General features: G+C 48.0%; 1 protein-coding gene and 1 long non-coding RNA gene across 2 annotated transcripts; one reads left to right on the top strand and one right to left on the bottom strand.

Moving 5' to 3' along the window:
- Window positions 1–6,049: 6,049 nt before the first annotated feature.
- LOC122394454 lies at window positions 6,050–10,489 on the top strand. The gene is made up of 4 exons (XR_006258872.1): window positions 6,050–6,512; window positions 8,084–8,247; window positions 8,594–8,671; window positions 9,398–10,489. It is a non-coding gene; the product is annotated as an uncharacterized LOC122394454 (long non-coding RNA).
- Window positions 10,490–10,955: 466 nt separating this feature from the next.
- On the bottom strand, window positions 10,956–12,781 carry LOC122394448 (the record flags this gene model as incomplete). The annotated part of the gene is made up of 2 exons (XM_043391336.1): window positions 10,956–11,828; window positions 12,767–12,781. Coding segments are annotated over 2 exons (822 nt in total), but the record flags the coding sequence as incomplete, so codon positions are not given.
- Window positions 12,782–12,988: the final 207 nt, after the last annotated feature.

The raw sequence follows: 12,988 nt of genomic DNA, 5'->3' as shown, positions 1-12,988 counted from the left end.
ACGAGGAATAACGGATACAACGACAAAGAGACACGTGCACTCTTGAAATATGTTTGTTCCGTGTGGATTTGATTTTTGAGAACGTTTCCTTGTCTTGTCTATAAGCTGAAATCACCAATCAGCCTTATGCATTACCTAGCTGCATCGCTTCGAGTCCCATCGGTGGGAATGGCTTCTATACTCTACACTATTAGTGCTTTCTTGGAATGATATCACGTTCGATAGAAGTATAAAGCGAACACATAGCGAACGGGGCGAGAGTAACACTTAACATATTGTTTACTGGTTAACCCTACCGAAGCTTGAACAATGCAGTTATTGAAATGAACTGTTCAACAGTTGTTCAGCGCAATAAATGAAATTATATGAAACAACTTAGGAAATTTAAAGTTATGAAGGTTGAAATATGCAACCGTTAAGATAATGATATAAATAGTGATTAGTGACGTTGTCGGCGGTTTGCCGATCATGACAACATTGATTGCTACGTCCTAAACAAACTGCCACGTCTTGCAGTCGAACGTGAAACTGCAATGAATGATGTGTGAGCTACATGGTCCGGCATAAGTTTTATCCTCTAAAAAAATGTTCTCTCTAAGTTGCTACATAGGGGACAGCGATTCTCTTTAGCGCTCAGTTTATTTCCCACGAACAGGGATTTACATACGAACGCAAATTTGCATGCTGGTAACTAGGTTGTGCAGTAAATACGGCTGGATTTATTATCATGCCCGTTTGAGCTGTAACGACAAGGCGCCGAGGCTGGCCGCCGGCTTCTGTTTGTCCAGGTCCTGCTGGACGATAGCCTGCAGTTCGTCGATCAGGATGAGGTCCGAATGGCAGCCGGCTAGCATCTCTTTCCTTCAGAAGTCTGACACGTTCAATTCGCACCACCGCTAGGCCTTGGCAGAGCGATGAGCTGGCGCGCCGTCCTGATTGAAAATGCATGTCAACATGTCATTGACCATGCGTTGGCTTAGTATTGGGCCGAAGGTAGGTAATGAGCCTCGGAGAGCTCTTCCAATAGCGTCTCACGGTCCTGTTTGGAGATGTGATAGCGCTTCAGCGCGAGCCGCTTGGCCAATTTTGTCGATAACTACTGGCCCCTCTTCCCGGTCGCCTTTTTCAATGCGATTTATGTAACGTTTGAAATGGTAGGCGCACGCTGGCAAACTGGAACGATCAGCAACACTGCCAGCAACCGCATGCTTATCCCACCAACACCGGGCTGTGCAGACAGTTCGTCCATAATTTAGACTTGCAAACAAAAACAACAGGCAGATGTCCCAACCAATCAGCTATGACACGCTGTGTCATTTCGGCCTGGATCATGCCGACTGTCTGGTTCAGCTCCCTTGATAAATGCTCCCTTGGATGCTTCCTTTATGTAGCGACGCAGCCGTTCAGGTGGACAATATCTGTGAAACTGGCCGTAGCTCGGTGATCCGTGACCCGAGGTCCGTTCGTCACCTCATGTTCTGCGGCCAAGGACCGTGCAATGCAGGAGTGCAGCCTGAATCGTCATCCCTCAGGTGAAGACACGATTAGGAACCGGAAAGTGTTGTCATAGGTAGTGGACATAATTTTTGCCGAACCCTGTAGTGTCGTCCTCATGTAGTGTCTTTCATTGTCAGCGAGGCGCTACATGGAGTTAACCCTCGCATGTGTAGGGGGGTCGGATGGACCCCCCCATGGTTTTTCGCGAATAATTCGCGTAAAAAGCGGCTGATCGCGACGAAACTTTCAGTACCCTCGCATTGATCAATTTTACACCTACCTTGAAAATTTCATGACCCTGACCCAAATGACCTTTGACCTGTGACCTCTTTCCCGAGACCATGTTTGGCCGGAATCGCGATTCCGCGTATGTCGGCTCGCATTAGCCGCGCGTTTGCAAGCTTTTCGTAGTTTCAAACGCTCAAACATGTGATTTGATGTTGCTCCCATACATTAGGGTGGGTGTCAAGGTCACCTGAAGGCCAGGTCAGGTCATTGACCTTTGGTGACCTCGGTTCACTTTTCGAGTTTTACATGTTTCTAGGCTAGTTTTTGGAGCTGAATTCGAGTTTAGCAACCATTTGAACATTAACGAAGTAGTTTTGGTGACTTCGTAACATGTTACGAAGCTGTCAGAGGCGGTTGACACGTACTACGAATACCCGTCACGTCGCCTACTGGCTGACCTGACCTGACCTAACCCGACCTGGTCTAAATGCTTAAAGACATCATCTGTGATCAAAACTAACACGATATTCATGATCAGAACCCCGAAAAATCCCTTAGCAGCCACACTTTACGACTTTCTAACAGGTCCCGATTTTCCCGACTTTGGGTCATTGACCTGACCTGGAAGGTCAACCAATGACCTAGCCCTAGGGCCTTAAAATTGGGTATCATCGGCTTCCTCTCGTCACGGGCAACACGCTCGTTTTTTCCGCGAAGCTCTAGCTCGATTAGGGGCCAAACGGCAAGGGGTGTCCAACCGACCCCCCCCCCCCTACACATTAGAAGCTGGCAAACGCCGCACACATGAGAGGGTAAAAATGGCGAGCGGCCCTCCCGCCGGAATGGTGAGCGTCCTTCTCTGTCAAACGCGGCGCTAGTTTCCGCCGAAGCTCCGCTGGCCCGCCCAACTGCTATGTCATGCGGCACAGTCTACAAGTACAGGTGACCGGTCGCGAGATCGGAGCTCCGTAGCACCGAGCGAGTGTGGCGGAGGTGGGGGCATTCACCGCATCAAACCTACAGGTCGCCTGGACCCTTATCTTGAGACCAATAGTACCTGACATGTCAGGATCAACTTGCTCACTCGCCTGTTGTAAGTGCCGTTGCGTCAGAGCCCGTGGAAGTGCCCGATCGTGTCTCATGCAACCGTATTATTTTGTGAATGTTATTGGTGGTGACTCGAATCAGCCTTTGCACCACTCCACTATGATATTGTAATATGTATATATTTAGATATTTTGTATCGTATGCTAATAAGTAATAAACGTTATTTTTGTGTATTTTTTTTTTTTGTAACGTGGCTTGCACGCTGTCGCGGCTGTCGTTGGCCGGGTCGTCCACCAGTCGGAGGGGCGGCTGGGGAGAAGGTGACGCAATTGAGCTAGTATTACTACTGGGCAGCAATAGCAGGCGCTAGCTGGTTGGGTTACCAGGCGAGTTATAAGTACCGAGGAGCCTAATCGGCGTACCGATCTGCTGGTTTTGCCCTCATTTTCAAACGAGGTACCGAATAACGAAACGAGGGGCTGACACGGGGGTGCTCGGAGGCGTGGGCTTGTCATTTACTAACGAAACAAGCATGTACCCTCTTACTAGCTAAATATGAGGCGATTTTTACACGTCGCTGCATGCTCATTTTTGCGCCAGCGGTTTTCCTACAAGGGGCTTGTAAGATTTTTTTTTACAGTGTATCTTAGAGATAGTGATTCAACTAATAATCATTGTTAATTGCTCGTTTAATGGTAGTTTTGAAAGTTTATCACCACCGTGGCTTCGCTGTCTTCGCCAATTTTGAAGCTCATGAAAAATGTGTTCCATTCGTAATTGCACGCCCACCCTATTTGCGCCCTATTCTTCAACCCTAAGAAACAGCATCTGGTGGTTGGGACACATTTCATTGAACACTTTGATTATTAGAGCGCTGACCTTACCATTACCTTAGCCTTCACAGCATAAATGGTTAATGGGCTGACACGTTCAAATAGGCTACTTAGTTAGGTGCAGCAAACCGTTGTTTTTAATAGGGCGCTTTTACATAAGAGGCATGGGCGCTTTTTGATGGGGTAGTCCGCAAATGCGCCCTTTGCAGGTGTGTCGGAAAACTTTTCTCTTGTTAATTTTTATGGGTGTGATACAAATTAGGAGTTGTAATTTGATGCCAAAATAACTGAGGTACAATTTGAGATATCATCAAGCGCGACAGCTGGTCAACTTAAGCCGCAATAGACCGATATAGGCTTGGCGCAATATGACCTCTCTCCCCTAAAAGAGAATGCATTCATTTTCAGTAGTTGCGATTTCAGTTTCGCCAGAGTGCATTGCTTCGTCATATGCATTGGTATTCGGCGTACCGCAAAGCAATTTAGTTAACCCGCGCCCGGCTGGGGGTCCTGGATTTCCACGCCCTGCTGGGGGGGTGTTTGAACACCCCCCCCCCCTTGTAACTCGGCTCCTGGGCCACGTAGCGATACGCGGAAGGCGGCGTTCGAAAGAGTGTCAAAAATAATGACGAAATCACTTCAGTCAATTTTTTGATCAGGTCAAAGGTCAGGTCACCAGAGGTCATTGAAGGCAAAATTTCGCCGATTGCCAGGTCGAATATCGAAAATTTCCAAGAAGCCAACGCATAACTCGGGAACCAATAGAGCTACAGCGCCGCGGAAAAGCGCATTCGATAGCCCTATAACGCCCTTTCTGAGTAATTCTCTCAGATTTGACCTAACTTTAACGGTTTTGCCTGCAGGGGGCAAAAACTGCAAAAATAGCCGATTTTTTCGGAAATAGTTTTTCTGCAATAACTTTCGACCCAAGCCCTGTACGAGCTTATTTTTACCGGCATCGTGTTCCTCTCGTCAAGACGCATCGAATGAACTATACCTTGACCTTGAAAGGTCAACTTGAAAATTTGACCTCAGGTCAAGGTCATGACCTGACCGGAAAGGGTCATGTTGCATATCAGTCGATCCGTATCGTCGAGCTGAACACATATAAGGCGTTTTCAGCGCTCTAGCATGCCTCTATCAAAAGTTATTTGCGAAAAACTGTTAGATAGCATTCGTGACCTAAGATGACCTCAGGGCATAAATAAGGGTCACGGACACCATTTTCATGTTCAGTGTGTCTAAACCACTTGTAATTCGGTGTTTGGGAGTGTTTATAATGTCTTTCGTCCAAAAGAGGCGCATTTCAATTTTCTCCCATTGACTTAGGTATAATGGGGAGGTCGCAAAATTGACCTGACCTTAGGTCATCGATATCAAAATTCTGAGATATACATTTTGTACATGCTATTGCTCTTAGCAATCGCTGAAAGTTTCAAAGCGATCGGTCACTCGGTGTAGCTATGACAGACATTGAAACTTTTATGAGGTGAGGTCACTTCAAGTGACCTGGTGACCTGACCTTGAATGACCTTGGTCTGAAATTTTCACAACATGTGTAGAATTGATGTATGATAAGGTGTACCAAAAACGACGTCGCTCCGCGCCGCCGTTTTTGAGATATTCGCGAAAAACCACAAGGGGGTTGTTCAAACACCCCCCCCCCCAGCAGGGCGCGGGTTAACCTTCAAGCGAATTTGGTGCCCCATCTAGAAAATATTTTTGACAACGCTCTTGCTGTTCATCAAGTGTAGCGTGGTGCCGTTCAAACAAGCTGCTAATGAAATTTTACTAAATTTTTGAAATTTTACTGCTAATAAAAATTAACGAGATTTTAATGGATGTAATGAAAAGGCCCAATTTAGGCAGCAGTGCACACATTTCAAAAATAGTGCAGGCGATTTCGACAGCACGGCATAGTGCATTGATACATTGAATCGCGGCACGATATTCGCCATATTGCAGCCATTTCGTCATAGTGCAGGTTTAACCCGGCCGGGCCCGGGGGGTAATCCCAACCACACACAGAAAAATATTAACACCGTTAGCGGTGTAATTGCACAGTACATATCTGAGCACAGTGAGGAAAGTTAATTTAGTCCCTTCCCCGCTTAAATTACTCGCGCTTCTAAATGAACACCAGGAAGAAGGTAATAGAACACTGTTAGGAGGGTTGGGTGTTTTGCTACATGTAGTAAAACACCCAACCCTCCTAACAGTGTTCTATTACCTTCTTCCTGGTGTTCATTTAGAAGCGCGAGTAATTTAAAGGAAAAGGGCCACCTTTAACATGGGGATTGAAACTGAGATAGCCATCTTGTAGCCCGTGTCCGAAAACCTCTCTGTCTACTTCCTTACGGCCGATTTCGGCCTCCATTCGTAGTTATCGGCAATTTTAAAAGAAAATATGCCAGGAATGCGTTCTTATCCCAGGAATGCGTTCTTATCCGACAATACAGCCACCCGCGGCGAGGCTTTGGTTTTTAACCAATCAGCTTGCAGCAGTACTGATCAGGCACGGATCCCTGTACTAGCGAGCAGACCACGAGCAGTTGCGTTATTTTTCGTTGTCTGTTCTGGCAATCGGCCGGCGGATGAACATCCGCAATCGAATCTTGAAATCCGTCGCGCTGATTGGTGATGAGTTTCATGAGCTACTTTCATGAGGTCTATGAAAGTAAACCTATGCTATGCCCTGAACAGATGACATCTCGTTTGGTAGCCAATTGCTAAAATGCATTTTTATCTTACGCAAGGCAGTATACCATATTTTATACCGTGGCTCCTATCCGAAATCAGGGCATTTTTGTTCGAACAAATACCTATAATAACGATGAAGAAGTGCGTGATCCGCGGAGCAAACGACCTACGTCGGGTCGGGACTGATATGCGTGTGACTGTGCACAAGTAAGTACCTAGGTACCTAGGTAGGTACCTAAATTCATATTTATTGCAATGGCTCTTCTATTACTTTTGTTTTCACAGAACTCTCCCCTGGATTAGCAAACCCTTTTGAACTGTTCAGGCTTTCACAACTGAAATGCCAGACTGGATAAAAAAACGCAAGTTATGCCGAATATGTCATGCGAAGTGGCGTGATTGCGGCGTTGCCCCGAAAATTTCATCGCACATCCAGCATAATTTTGCATGCGTCAAATTCAGCGCATGGTGGCAGCTGAATTTTTAGGCGCAGGGTGACTGCATGGCGCATAATGTTTATGCAAATGGCTGTCACCGAATTTTTTGACACGCTGTGGTCAATCTAGCAGCAGACTTGCCCTGCGGGCGCTGGCAGGTCTGAAGAGAGTCGGAACTTCCGGCCTGGGCCTTGTTTCACCTTAAGATTCTACAGTGTGCCACACAAATTGTGGTATTGGGTTTTCATGGGAACATTAACTAATTCAGACGCTCAGAAAGGGAAGAGCGTCTGACTCCGAGGCCCCGGAACGATCTGTCTGGTTGATATAGCCTTGGTCGGTAGATATGCACATGTGCTTTATGTAAAAGTGGCTTAATTTTGGTGCAAACAGGCACCCAACTTTCAGTGGAAATCATGCACTGGAATTTCAGCTCAAAATTGCTTGCTTCAAATTTTGGCGCATGAGGGGCTCACGGGCATCCGGCGTAGTGTATGGATGTTTTCCAGTCTGGCTGAAAGGCAGAACTCAGACACATTTATCCAGCCCTTCAAATCCCATTTCCTGGTTGTGGTAACACCTACCTTTCCATGGGGGTTTGGTTCATCTCTTGTCTACACAGTTTTCTTTCACTTATGTGCTGACAAGAAAAGGAAACTCACCAGAGCCCAGTTTCACCAAGTGCGGTAAACTCAATTTGGGGTAAACTACCAAACTACCCCACTACTTAACTACAAAAACTACCCCAAAATTAAGTTTACCGCACTTGGTGAAACTGGGCTCAGTGGAGTTATTCAGCTTAAAGGGACCCTCCCACCTTAACATTAGATTTGAGTTGAGATAGCCAAAATGGGGTCCCTGGCTCACAATTACCGGTTTCGGCACTCACAACATCGAGAAATGCCTTAACTCGGAAATATTGAATTTCAAAATTGCAGCATTTTGATTCAGAGGGGCTAATGCTTAGGAATACCCCTCTGAATGTGTGACGTCAGCGCAAATATCTAACGATTTTTAAATGTTTGACTAAAACGTTTTGTAGCACGCGGTGGTATATGCTATTTGCGCGCAACATCTGCCGCAAACGCCGCACTTCTAAAATAAAGTCGCTAGAAACAGCGGAGATCCCCAAAAAGTAAACAAAAGTAAAAGTCTAATATCTTGAAAACCGGTGAATATTTTTCGGTGAAATTTGGTAGATATTCGTTTTCGCTCTTTCTGAACCGAGCGACATCACTTTCATGCCAATTCATAAACTTTTTTGAAGGTGGGAGGGTCCCTTTAATACACAGAGTATGTGTTGCATGGACTAAGCATGTGTTGACCCTTTTTTACTTTTAGGTTCCCGCTAAAAAAAGAAGTACAGAGAAAAGTGGATGAGGGTGTGTGGCATGACCAATGAGCCAAGACCACATGACCACTTAAACTTAACAAGAAGTGCGCACCATGATAAGCACAGTCAAAAACGTTTGCGTCTAAAGAACAGTGCTGTGCCGGATCAGAATGTAAGTTATTTTTTAAAAGTGATGAAAATGCCTGCAAAGTTATCAAAAGACTTTGAATATTGTTTTTGTAACACTTCACTCTAAAGTTATTCCTAGTACCAGACATTACAGCTTTAGTGCAGAGTCTTTATTTGTGATATTTTTAGCCAAAAATTATTACTAGTACCGAGCCCTTACAGCTTTACAGCCCTAGTACCTTGCCCTTATTTTTTATATTTTTTAGCCATTTCAACCTAACCGAATATCTGTATGTTTGTATGTTATTGTTTTGATCTGTATTTTATGCTACCTCCCTATAGGTAAGTTTTATTAAAACATGTGGTAACGGTGTGCTGATTTTTTACAGATTCCGTATACGCCTTGGGTTGCTGTCGCTGCTCGGTCACCCACAGATGAAAGTGATCAAGAAATGGACATCACTCAGGTAAGATTCAAGCGTCCTTTATTTTACACATAATACACTAAGCAGTAGCACCCTAACCGCAACATATGGGAATGCATTGCCTGGTGGGTGCCTACTGCCTACCTGTATGCCAAGTTTCAGCTAAATCGCCCCAGTAATTACAGAGTTATTGAAATGGGAACAAATTCGGCACCTCTTCTTTTTGCATTTTGCACGTGCAGTGGGGGTCACTCACATAGATCAAGAGCATCCGACCTTTGGTTGAAGGGGTGCAGCTACCCTACAAAATTTACCGCAAGACCGCCCAAGCGGCTGCTGAGATGAGCCTCTCAAAATCACTTCTTTTGCAACTTTTGACAAATAACACCCTTGACTTTTCACGTGGCACGTGCCACGACGGTCCCTGTAATGTATCAAGAGTAGTCAATTACGGGGTAGAGGGAATAGGGCTAGCCAACAAAAAAAAAAGACCGCAGGCCAATCGGTCCAGCGGTTGCTGAGATATAAGCCTCTCAAAAGCGTTACAGGCCGGGCCGGGTCGGGCCGCTCATACTGAGCTTTTTCCGTGATATTGAAAAGACTTCGCTTCGCTCGCTCGCTCGTAATTAACAATTCATGGTTGACTATATGGATTAAGCTAAGTGATTGCGCTCTATTAGCACACTATCTAAGTAGCCCTTAATTGCTGCCGGTGCGTGGACTGTGAAAGTGAGCCGAGCTGTGACGCAAACCGTGCGCCTTTTTCAGGTGTGGGATCACTCGTGGAAGTTCACGGCGGATACGGAGCCGTGCATGCAGCTCTGGTTCGATCCTGCTCAGGGAAGCCCCAATGACGCCGTGGCGCGCATCTGGGCTGAGCGGGTGGTGGCTGCCGATGCGCGGGCGCTGCCGCGTGGCTGGTGGCCGCGGCCCTGGCGGCAGCGGCCCGCTCCTGACCCGGTCGCCCTGTGCCGAGCACAGAGCGCCGACTGAGGTCAGTCTTGTGATCGAGCTTCCGCGCCGGAGGTGGAACAGGTGGAGCTGGCGGTCACCTGCGCGGGCTCGGCGGCCTGTAAGCCGTGCCGAGACGAACCGCGACACTCTTGCTAGATCTGCACCCCATTGTAATCTTCTGTAGTCGATATTCGGTAGGTACTCAATGCTCATTTTTCTGATATTAGACGAGTGGCGGGTTTTGATGTTACATTGGAGACTGCTGTCTCGGGTGGCCCGACAGTGTTCGATTGTGGTGTAATGTAGATACATAGACGGGATGCCGCGGCTCGGATTCGTAGCTGGACTACCATGTGCCTGTCGATTGAGATGCTTTGCCTGGCGATTGAGATGATTCGGGGCGCGGCCCCACACTGACGCCATGGTGCAATGAGTGACTGGCGACAACTAAGCAATTATGTACTTTTGTAGAACACATGTTTTCATGGATACGAGAGGCAGTCCTTTTTTCGCTAGCAGTCATTTGGTTCACGATACTTTCGATACCGACAAATATGTTCGGGCGGCCGGTCCGTCCACAGCTAATGCGTGCTTGCCCGCCGATGCCTAACGGAGCGCTGTGCTGTCTACGCTCACTGGTCGCTGGCCCGAGAGCCGTTCGGTTGCTGCTGTTAAAACAGTTCTCACAAAAACACGCTGGCTGGCTGCCAGTTCTTCACCAATGAGAGGCCCAGTAGCATCAGCAGGTAGCATTGTTTAATATTACTATTCCATTTTGTTTACCCATATGTCCGACCTAGAGCCGACTGGTAAAAAGCGGCAACCGAGCAGCCCTCCGCAGCGCTGCAGATCATGTACGCTCGATTATACACAATATATGTGTCTTTCTTGCACACAGAGACATGACGTTTTGTAGAGCTTTTATATCGCTTGTGGCTGAAAGGAATATTGTACATTTTAGAGCTTTCATATACGCGAGAAAATATGGTGCAAAAAAAAAACATTTATGAAGCCTGTTGAATTTTAAAGGTTGTTGGGGCATTTCACAGACTGTGTCGGTGGGCAGGGCAGCCCGGCCCCGGCCGCCGCCGCCGCCGCCTCCTTCACTGGTATGTGGCAGGGACGGAAGCTTCGTATTGATATACCGGGGTGAAACTCAAGCAGCATATCACCTATCAAACAACCTTCGGTTATGAAGTGAATGAAAACTAAATATTATGTATAACTGTGATCTGCGCTGCGGTGTTTCCAAAGTGGAGGAAGTACGGGGAGCTGGACCCGGACTCGATGAGCCCTCTACTACGGATCTGGGTCTTCGCAGCTGATCGTCTGTGAATGAGAGATCATATGATACCAATGCATACCGAACGGATCAAAAACAGTGCCATTATATATTTGCAATTCTACAGCTTTACGTAAGCCCATCCTAGTGAATGCATTAATACGCGTTGATTTGACAACTGACATCCGGTTGAAGGCGTTTTTTTTTCGGCCAACAGCCGGCCAGCAGTTGTTGCAGGCCGGCCTCGTTGGGAAGCAGGTTCATTTTCCGACAGCCACTGCGTGCGGAAGCACTCTCTGATGGCGCGGACGGCGCGCGCCGGCTCCTGTTTCTGTAACGTGTAGAGGCGGGTGTCGAGCAGCTGGGCGCGTAGCGGGCGGTCCTCGAGCACGCGGAACGCGGCCGGCTGGCGCGGGTACAGGCGCTCCCTAAACAGTATAGGCCCGAGTGGTGGCAGAGTCGAGCGTCGCGGCGCGGCAGAGCGCGCGGCGCGGCCGCCGTCTGTTCCAGCTCGGCGTCGGCGCGCCCCTCGGCGAACAGCAGGTGCAGCTGACGGTCGGCCAGGCAGAAGCCGCTGATGCCAGGTGTGCTGACGTCGCCGGGCCGGCGCGGCGCGGCGCCCTCGGCCGCCGCCGGGCTGGGCGGCTCGTTGAGCTGCTGGATGAGCTGCAGCACGCCGCTGCGCTGCAGGCCGCGCTGCGAGACGACGGCCAGCAGGCGGCCGTAGGCGCAGCGCGCCGGCGCCGGCCGCGGCAGCAGGTCCAGCGGCACGGCCAGCGACACGGAGACGGACAGCTGCGCCGCCGACTGCAGCAGCTGCAGCGGCCCGAACGGCGGCGGACACGTGCCGCGCTCAATGTCGGCCGCCGGAGAGGCAGCCGGTCCGGCCGGCACCGCTGTCAGCGGCACCTCCACACTGAGCAGACGCACGCCGCGCGTCAGGGCAGAGACGTCCACCACCACCTGCCGCGCACACAGAGGGCCGACAGTGGTGACAGCGCGCGGCGGGTCAGACCTCACAGTGGGGATAGCGGCAGCGGGTCAGACACCCTTATAGAACAGCACGGGGCGGAGCCGACAAAAGAGGACGAGGAGACGGTCATACAGCCGACTGAGGTCCGGGCACCGACTGACTCAAAGTGCTGAACATGTCACACATTTCTAAATGGCTTCTGTAGGACGGAATAGTGTCTCTTCCTTCCAAGGCTTACTTGCAGAATAATATGGAAAGACACAATTTTACAAGTTGTGTTTTTATGACATAAGTTCTTTATAACATTTCAACACGCAAACATCATACCTTGACAATTGTTCACGATGAAGATCATGCAGGAACATTTCATATTTAGTCACCCTTGATTATTTTGTTGATAGTGATGCGAAAGGCAAATTACCAAAGTATATATTTGCAATTATTTGAGTTAATAATTTCAACTTTTTTTGTGTTGAAAATTGACATTTGAAACAATAAAGGCAAATGAATTATCAGTGTCTGGAAAGGTGCAATGCTGAAAGCTTCTTATTACATTCTAATTTATATCTAAAGCTTTGTGATATCCAAACTCTCAGAAATAACCAAGGACGTAACCAAGGAGGGGGGAGGGGCACGGGAGCCATGCCCTCGTGCCCCTTCCCCCCTCGGTGATGGCGATTTTTTTAAAAAATAAAAACAGCTGTGACACACCCCCAAAATAGTGGGCCTAATCAGAGAAATTTTCCTTTTTTGGAGGGGGTACGACACTAGGCCACAACCTGTGACCCCCCCCCCCTGAGCAAAATCCTGGCTACGTGCCTGGAAATAACAAAGCACATCCTATCCTTTGATGTTGGACGCAAGAGCCAAGTTGCTACGCGCCCTAACCCATAACAACAACAACATCCTATCCTTTGATGCCACTTACCAGCAGCTTTGCGCACTACCAAACAGCAACCTTTGGGCCTTTGTTGTTCTTGATTTGGGCATTGTCAGTGGTAACTGGAAATAATCAGACATGATGGTCAGAGTAGGGAATGTGACTACAACAAAAATCATTTCATTCCTATAAAATAGACATGATTTAATAGAAGACCTTCTTCTTAAGAAAGTGTGTCATGGATACCAGCTAATCTGTATGGTATTTATC

The sequence above is a fragment of the Amphibalanus amphitrite genome, unplaced genomic scaffold, assembly GCF_019059575.1.
Source record: "Amphibalanus amphitrite isolate SeventyFive unplaced genomic scaffold, NRLGWU_Aamphi_draft 000592F_arrow, whole genome shotgun sequence".
Taxonomy (NCBI): Eukaryota; Metazoa; Arthropoda; class Thecostraca; order Balanomorpha; family Balanidae; genus Amphibalanus; species Amphibalanus amphitrite.
This window is presented reverse-complemented; position numbering and strand designations above follow the sequence as displayed.